The sequence below is a fragment of the Triturus cristatus genome, chromosome 12, assembly GCF_964204655.1.
Source record: "Triturus cristatus chromosome 12, aTriCri1.1, whole genome shotgun sequence".
Taxonomy (NCBI): domain Eukaryota; kingdom Metazoa; phylum Chordata; class Amphibia; order Caudata; family Salamandridae; genus Triturus; species Triturus cristatus.
In genome coordinates this window covers 812,125,175-812,134,333 of record NC_140595.1, presented here as the reverse complement: position 1 = coordinate 812,134,333, position 9,159 = coordinate 812,125,175, and the positions used below count along the sequence as shown (strand labels likewise).

At 47.5% G+C, this 9,159-nt stretch overlaps 1 protein-coding gene across 1 annotated transcript; it reads right to left on the bottom strand.

Moving 5' to 3' along the window:
- Positions 1-1,711: 1,711 nt before the first annotated feature.
- On the bottom strand, positions 1,712-8,797 carry TMEM256 (transmembrane protein 256). The gene is made up of 4 exons (XM_085637627.1): positions 8,226-8,797; positions 7,423-7,460; positions 6,277-6,357; positions 1,712-2,271 (listed from the first exon to the last, which is right to left on the bottom strand). The coding sequence occupies exons 1-4, from the start codon at positions 8,308-8,310 to the stop codon at positions 2,128-2,130; spliced, it is 348 nt and encodes a 115-aa protein (XP_085493753.1). The 5' UTR covers positions 8,311-8,797; the 3' UTR covers positions 1,712-2,127.
- Positions 8,798-9,159: the final 362 nt, after the last annotated feature.

The following is a 9,159-nucleotide window of genomic DNA, read 5'->3' as shown; positions in this document are numbered from 1 at the left end:
GGCACCTCACTAGATGCGCCCACCATGACCCCGCCAACAGGTCTTCTCAACCCACTACTGAAATCCCCCATTAACATGTCCTTCAGCACATTCCACCACCTTTGACGAGGTCTTCCTTCAAAGTAGATCTCGACCCTGATCGGAAGCGTATAGACCCGCTGTCAGCATGCCCCGCCCACCTTACCGCTCCTCATCACAAACCTTCCTTCTCTGTCTATTTTAGTTTCCATTATAACCGCTGGAAAGGATTTTGAAAACAGGAAGACCACTCCACAACTCTTGGTCCATGGGTTAGCATGAGTCAATATTTGATTTGAAGCGGGTGAGATCTCCTGCCCTCAGAAGTATTTCCTGAAGTGTTATGATGTCAAAATCGTTCTCACGACACCCGTTCAGACCGGGTTCGAATTATCGCCGGTCCAGTGATATCGCTCGATCAGAATCTTCTCATACAGCCCTGAAGAGTTATGGGATAATTCCCAGATGACGAAACACGTGACGGCTGGTTGTTTTTCCTCTATTTTATTCCAAGGATTAAAAAATTCATCATAAAGAACCTACTGGTGTCGACCACAACTTACTGTACCTCCAATAGGAAAAAAACATATTTGTGTATTTATACTTTCAACATGTGCCCGGGACTTTGTCTAATGTTTCAGTGTGGGTCCATACCCACACGTGTACAGGGGTTATTTGGGTTTCCCTCTGACCTGGCAGCACCGTAATACTTTTCTTGTTTCCCATAGCTTGAGCGCCATTCTTCCTGCCTTACTCAAAACACCACGCAGAACCAGTACCCTCTTTATTCTCGTTACCTCTGCCATCCTGGGTACTTAATTGGAGCCTCCGGGTGCCCAGGCCTTAACTAATTGGTGGCAGCCCATTCTGATCTCATGCAGTCTTCGGTGCAGTGGGGGTATCCTACCATTCCCTCCATCGAGTCTGAGTCCTCCTTAGTTGTGAAGCTTTAGTGGGCAGTGTAGTGCGGAGTTATTCATGGGTCGTCATCTCAGCTGCGGGTGGTCCTCACACATGAGCCACAGTGCCATATTTGCAGCAGGAGCAGCTGATACCAAGTTCTGCAGCCGCTCCCAAATTTAGTATTGAGCTTGAGCTGTCCACCGCTTTGGCCATGAACACCTGGTCCTCATCTGTTTTTTAGCATGGCGAGAGGTCAGGATCACCTTTGAAGACACGCCATCCTGTGGGTTAGGTTCCTGGACTCCAGTACCAACAGGCTTGTGTCTGGCATATTGAGGCATCTGCATTGCCCCCTATGTGTTAACCGCTTTATTGATTATTGATGGATCAGGTGAGCAATGATTGATTCCATTTTTCTGGCTGAGGCGTATTGAGTATTTAATTTCTACTGCTATTCAGGGCCTTTTCCCTGACAGGCCTTGTGGACAGCGCAGAGAACCATGAATGAGACCCGGCTTCTACTGGAGGCCTGTGGACAGCAGTCTGGACTGGGTGGATGTAAAGTTCTGTTACCATTGGGTTTGAATTATGCTACATAAAAATGTGACATAAATACAAGAGAGGACCTCTTATAATGTAAGCAGCGCTCTTTGCATCACCAAGTTGCTCATAAAACATAGCTCTATAAATGAGCGCCCTTGCCTTGTAGGTAAACCCTTTGGAGCAACTCTGTACCATAAGGCGTATCATTCCAACACTGACACCCAGCACACAAATGCAATAGTAAACATCAGGTTTACAAATTTATTTTATTTTGTTTGCACAGAAAAGCTCTTTACCTCTCATGTGAGTCCAGCAAGACGCAGTGCAGGAGATTAAAGACAATAATCTGTTATTTCCAAGCCCCCACCAGTGTTCCCTTGTATGGCTTTGGTCATGGTTCAATTTTCAGGAAAGACGAAAAGGATGACAAAGGAAATGCATATATACATCAGCAAGGCTTTGATCATCTTGAATTGTTCAGTGCGCTCACTGGGGATCAACCTCTCCAGAGACACCCTGGCACACAAAGGCCTCGCGTGCACGTGTTAGCAGGACGCTTCAAGGACATGCAGGCAGCGCATCAGACTAGTTCCACTGATGCTTGGCGAGATCTCGGAGTATCCGGCTGTCATGAAGTTATCACCCGCCCTGTATCCTGACATCTCAGAGGGCCAATGCCAGCCAGCCCAGGATCAGTGCGGTCCCACCAATGGGCGCTGCCTCCCTAAAAACGGGGTCTGCTGTGATGGCCTGGTAGTAGAACGAGCCGCAAAACATGATCATACCAGACGTGAGCAATGAGCCGGCCTGCAATGGAAGATGGGAAGAGATTAATGATGCAGTGGACCAAGGGATGCAAGGCAGCACCGAGGGATGCAAGGCAGCACCGAGGGATGCAAGGCAGCACCGAGGGATGCAAGGCAGCACCGAGGGATGCAAAGCAGCACCGAGGGATGCAAAGCAGCACCGAGGGATGCAAAGCAGCACCGAGGGATGCAAAGCAGCACCGAGGGATGCAAGGCAGCACCGAGGGATGCAAGGCAGCACCGAGGGATGCAAGGCAGCACCAAGGGATGCAAGGCAGCACCAAGGGATGCAAGGCAGCACCAAGGGATGCAAGGCAGCACCAAGGGATGCAAGGCAGCACCAAGGGATGCAAGGCAGCACCAAGGGATGCAAAAGGCAGCACCAAGGGATGCAAAAGGCAGCACCAAGGGTTGCAAGGCAGCACCAAGGGTTGCAAGGCAGCACCAAGGGTTGCAAGGCAGCACCAAGGGTTGCAAGGCAGCACCAAGGGTTGCAAGGCAGCACCAAGGGTTGCAAGGCAGCACCAAGGGATGCAAGGCAGCACCAAGGGATGCAAGGCAGCACCAAGGGATGCAAGGCAGCACCAAGGGATGCAAGGCAGCACCAAGGGATGCAAGGCAGCACCAAGGGATGCAAGGCAGCACCAAGGGATGCAAGGCAGCACCAAGGATTGCAAGGCAGCACCAAGGGATGCAAGGCAGCACCAAGGGATGCAAGGCAGCACCAAGGGAAGCAAGGCAGCACCAAGGGAAGCAAGGCAGCACCAAGGGAAGCAAGGCAGCACCAAGGGATGCAAGGCAGCACCAAGGGATACAAGGCAGCACCAAGGGATGCAAGCAATCACTAGGAAATGTAAACAGACGAGATACCCTTCCAAGGAGTTTCTAAATATTGTTCAATTTGTTTCTCTCTGCTGATAAGAGGACAGAGTGATAGGAGGGAACTGGGATGGGAGTATTTGGACTAGGTTGTCTGAAGTCAGCTTTCATCACTCAAATGGGGGAGATAGGGAGCTGGACTATGGTAAATTTACTAGAATGAATGAAGCCCGCTTCCCCACAGCAGCCACCACACATGGCAAGACAGTAGCAGAGTAGAAGGATACAAGACCGTTGCACACAAAAGATGCCAATGGTAAGGCTGCACCTGAACTAAAGTTTGTGAAACTTGCATGTATGGACGTTCTTGTAGCTAAGCAGAGAGCCGATACTCGCACACATCACACGACAGAGACTCACTGTAGAGCCACACAGTACAGAGGGTTGCAATACGGCCTACGCAACAGACCCCTTTCACCCCCAATCCCTACTGTCAGGGCCAGGCTAGCAATAAGCAGGGGACTGTTTTGCCGATAGGGCAGGACTGAAACCAAGCAAAACATAACACACTTCACCACAAAACGGCAAACACAGACACACTAGACCAAGGGTTGTAATACTGGGATTCAACAGACACCACTGGTGAGGCTTCTGATGAGACACGGGTTCTAACACTGCAATACACACACACACACACACACACACACACACACACACACAATAGCGTTTTACCTGAAATAAGAGAAATGCACTTTCACACCAATTCAGGGTGCTGTGGATGTGAATCACTGCAGCAGGGTAACAGTTGGATAATGGAATGACACAGTACGGCTCTCCCAAAGGTTGAGTGAGGGGGCAGGCTGTGTCGGCTTATGAGGCAAAGGCCCAGGGCAACAACTGAATGAAGGAAGTGACCCTGCCGCTCTAGAGGACGCCAGCATGGCACCGAGGGAAGCAGATGACTTCACAGAACGAGGTGCTTTGTAAATATTTGCGAATGCCTGGTCACGATGAACCAGAAGTAGGGTAGAGTTCAGAACCCAACCCCTCTGATAACACGAAGGCGCGTTCTACGCAGAATCAAGTGACTGGAATAGTGTGTTTGCCCTCAGAAGGGCAGATTTCTCAATCAAATGGGAAACGGAGCCCCCTGACTATCTTGAGGCTGTCATTCAGAAACAGGGTCACAGCGGTGGTTCGCATTGGCTTTTAGGGTCCTGGAGTAATGCAGTACTGGGCTCTGCTCTGAGTCTTTTTTAAAGCTTGGCCTTGGGAATGCAACAGTTAACAGTTGCGTTTATCTCGGGGTGAACATTCACTTTGAGATTATTCGCTGGTCATTCATCTTGGATATTTATCATTAATGTTACTTTAATCTCTTTTTTCCCCCAAGATTTCTAAGGTAAATTTTCCTTTTATTTAGAGAACCACTGTGTTCCACACACGTCCATCATTGTATACATTTTCCTGTTTACACCTCACAAAGGTTACTCCTACTCTTCACTGGTACCCTTGTTTCCCCCCTCTTTATGGGAGGAAGCTTTGTGTATTTCCCCTTTGCATAACTGATTTTTCCTCGTTTCTTTTCAAGTAAAACCTACCCTTGCATCACACCTTTACCTTAGAATAGGCATCAGTCCTTTTTACTTATGTGGTCCCTTCCCACCTTTCTTTTCTTAATTATTTAGATTAACCTAAGGCTTTTGTACCGCTAGGCAACTAAACGGCAACCAGGACGACACAGGTTAACATATGCAGCTGAATGTACAGCGATCTCGGTCAGCACAAACCATCTTTGCCTTCCAGATACGTAAAAACTGCAAGAATGGAGTTTGGAGCACGCTGGATAAATAATTCACCTCAAACTCTGATGAATTTACCATTTAATGCGGTGCTTTAAGTAAAACAAGCTTGAATACCTAAAGCTTACATTGCTATTTCCACTTGACTGATGGGTGAAAAAACAGTGTTCCTGGCTAAGCTTTATGGGGCTTAGTCTGAAATCCACATTGCACAAGTCGAAACAACAACATGAAAGAGATAAGCTTAAATTAATGAGAACATACATATATAATTTAATTCACAATTTGATTACTTGTAAACACCTTAAGGGGTCTGGAGGAAGGCATTTTAGGGTGAGGGAGGGCGGGACTCGCCCGGTCTCGTGCTTTTTACGGAAGTGGGGGAGTAGATGGCAGTACTGATACTTTTTTTAAAAATATTCTTTTAATAAAGTTGTATAGGCGAAACAAAAGCACTCCAGTATTGTGAACAGATCGAATGGGTACAGTAAAGTTCCAGGATCTTTGTGGTATGGACAATACTACTATATAAATATATCTAAATACAATCAAGGCACTTTGCAGCTTCGTTAAATGTAGAGTGGTACATGTGGCAGTACAGATAGTCAAGTATGGGGTGTCTAATGGAAGCCGAAGTCTTGGCACAACTGATGTTATTGGAAAAAGACAGCATCACATAGAAGAGGTTTTTTATTTCGCCGTTTTATAATAGCACAAACTCGACCCAAAGGTATTGGAGTGCTTTACATTACGCAAGGACACATTCATTTTTAATTTTTTTAGGCACGGGCAGATTAAGGGATTTGCTCAGAATCACAGGATGTTCAGCGTCATTGCAGAGACTGGAACCTAATTCCGCAGTTCCAAAGTCTGCAGCTCTGGCCGTTATGCCACGTCCTCTTTGCAGTCCAAGGAGACAAGGCAGACGGAGCTCAAACAGGAATGAGAGAACACCTGCTGGAAGCGATTGCAGCTAAGACTGAGGAACAAAATCAAGGTTTGAAAGTGACTGGGAGAAACCGGTTGTAGATGATGCGAAAGAGGGCAGCAGCCAGTAGAGCGTACCACTAATGGTGGAGTTAAACATGTAAGTGGTTTGATAAGTGATTATGGGAGATGTATGGCAAACGCTGGTGAAGGCAGCTGGAGTGCTTGTCACAATGGCGAATGCAGTGGATATGCAGGTGGCATATACCGTTTCTCTTAACCCTAGGTCTCCTTTTAAACCAGTGAGAGGACTCTTTCTTGCAACTCTGCTAACAATCAAGAGGGGCAGGTCCTCGTGCCGATTCAATAGTCCTCTTTTCCCAACTTTGAAGCATATATAACCCTTAAAACAATAGATCAGTGCAAACTGACAACACCAAGCGGATTTAGGCACTCACCAGCAATGGCCTGCGACAGTGCGGTACAGCCAACAGCGCCAAACTGTGGAGGAAGTGGTAGTGATTGGATGTGGCATAGAGCTAAAAGAAAAAGAAGAGAGTGAATGATGGGGCAGAGGACATTACATGGAAACAGAACCAATGGCCCCACGAGGCGCATAGGCAGCTTATACTGTTAGACAATGCGTTTCATCTAAGATATGTGCAGTGGAGGGATAGCAAGATGGCGGAAGCACCCAGGGTGCTTCGGCATCCTTGTACTATTGTGGCTGGTTGGAAAGACTCTGGGTCTGATGTAGATCTCGGTGGACAGGTTACTCAGTCACAACGGGGGCGGTTATCCTGCCGCTAAAATATAAATCCCATTATATACTATGAGATTTATATTTGGACGGACGGGATATCAGTCACTGTTGTGATGGAGTAACCTGCCTGCCAAGACCTAAACCAGGCCCTCAGTCGCTTACAAAGCCACATGCCATAATTCATCCACACACCAACATTAATCATCCTAGATCAAGACTGAAACAACAAAGAATTTAAGTGCCCTCACTACAGACACAAACTAAGCAAACTAACCCATCCCTCTCTGGTGCAGCAACAAGGATTTCGAAGAGTACCCCGCCAACATTCAGATCATACACGCCAACATTCAGACCATACACGCCAACATTCAGATCATACCCGGTCTTCAATAAGGAACAAAAGATTTCCTATTAAACCGTCCACTAGATTAAAGAAGATCAATTTTCAGAGGCTTCCCAACCTATCCAACGTTGGCATGAAAATATGTAGTAGACATTAAGCTCCATTGGTGGTATATCTAAAGTTGGGAGGGCGAAGCGATGATGCTTTAACATTTCTGGCCTATGGTGGACAGTATGGTAGGCTCTGAATATGCAAGTTAGTGAATGAATGTATGCTTCGACATCCCAGAAGAGAGCAGAACTTTAAATTGTATTACAGTGAAAGAGAACTCGTCTAACTTGCACCTAGGGCTATTTAAGCAGTTGTGCTAACACATGGCAGACCCCTGTCACATATACTGGAAGGTCTCCAGAACTCAGGGGTACACGCATTGCATCCCTGAGATCTCCAGCCCATCCATTAGAAGGAATCCTGCATGAGAAAGTGATCCTCACCTACCTCTTTAAGGTACTCATCCCGGTCGCTGCGTCGGAATCCTGCACAAAGAGAAAAAATAAATCTTTAAGAAAGCAAAATGTCACAGGGAAGAAATGTCACTACAAGCCAGGTTCTTTGATTCCATATTACCATATGCCACTAAAAACAAGACCGCTTTAAATTAAAAGCATCCTTAATTACAACCCACGTTATCAAACAACCCTTGCACAGCGGTCACTGCTGGGTTTAGGTGCAGAAAACAGTAAGCCCCTGAACTTCTCAATGGGGAGTTAAATAGAGACTTTTCATTTGATACCGTAGGTAGGGTTGCGACCAAACTGGTATATGACCAGCATGGCAGGCAGGTGAACATGATAGGCGGGGGTAGCAAAACCCGGAACTTTTTCTCTTTGAAATATAACTGTAAACAGCTCATGCAAAGTGAAATGACTTACAATTCATTTTGGATCTAAAACATAGCGGGCATTGAATCGCCCCACCCCCGCCAAAAAAATAAACCATCGACTTCAATGTATCTCAGTAGACGGAGCACACCAGGTTCGAGATGCCCACCCTCTTTACAGGTGGTCAAGCAGTCCACCCAGCTGCAGGTACCGTGGGAATGATGAAAACAGAAAAGGGATACAGTTTTGAAAGATGAGCTCAAAACACAAACTGAAAACTCCCTCGGCGGCTTCCGTAGACAGTTCTACTTATCCGCTGGGGGGGGGCTTCTGGCCCCAGAATGCACCGGGCTTGCAAGACTCACTGGACTTGCATGACTCATGCCGGGGTGGGGAGTGATTGCTCTCCGTTTCTCTTACCATGTGCACCGTAGGCTCCTGCGGTCACCGCCAGTGCCCCTGACAGCGCCCCGACTCGCCTCCACGCCTGTCCTCCAGCAGCCATAACGCCTCCTGCACTGTAGCTTCAGCCCGACCGACGCACGGCCTGCTGGAGAGCGTCCAGGCAAACGGTCCGAGGCCGGTTGGCTGGTAGTACTGTCCGTCTCAGACAAGTCCGGGTATCCGCCAATCAAACCTCACGCTACCTGCTGTTATAGTTTGGAGGAACCAAACTCCAATCGTAATTTTGGTTGCAGTCAGCTGGCGCGCTAACACTTATTACGTGAACGGGCAGCTGTGGGCGCCATGCTGCAATGGTGAAGTATTCATTACAGCGCTGCCGGACTGTCCGCTGAAGCTGGAAAAACAATTATTTCTGTATTACTAAATGTAGGAATAGGAGTCAAAGGTTCGAAAGCCTGCTTCTCAATCTTTCTCAGCGCCTGGCCTTGGAAGGCGAGATATAAGGCTGTAGTCTAGTGAATGCTGTCACTCTCAATTTAGGAGGGTCATTTTTAGGTCTCGGCTAGCGAAGGCTGCGCTTGCGCAGTATCGCTGGCGAGATTTAATGACTTGGAGAAGAGGGGCTTGAACCCGTCTCTCTTCTCCATTGGCTGGCCTCTGAAATACTGGTCAGCCATTGGAGAAGAGGTTTGTCTCTCCAAACAAGCCCCCGTCCTTTTCGGATTCGGGGGCGTGTTTTTTCAAATCTTTCGCTTTTTCCAAGGCCGCCCCTTTTACTGCTGGTGGGCGTGTTTGTATTTTTTTTTTTTTTTACAGGTACGTTTGTGTTCATTAGGTCTCGGCTACCGAAGGCTGCGATTGTTGATCCTTCGGGTCGAGTTTGCGCTATATAAATATGCACAAAAAATCATACCCGATCTCGGTTCTTTGTCCGAGTTTGCACGAGCGG

Excerpts from the sequence above, each read along its gene's own strand:
- TMEM256 (XM_085637627.1), bottom strand. The coding sequence starts at position 8,310 with ATGGCTGCTGGAGGACAGGCGTGGAGGCGAGTCGGGGCGCTGTCAGGG. Across the intron at positions 7,461-8,225 it reads AGGAGCCTACGGTGCACATG|GATTCCGACGCAGCGACCGG; the intron begins GTAAGAGAAACG and ends CTCTTTGTGCAG. Across the intron at positions 2,272-6,276 it reads ACTGTCGCAGGCCATTGCTG|GCCGGCTCATTGCTCACGTC; the intron begins GTGAGTGCCTAA and ends CTTCCATTGCAG.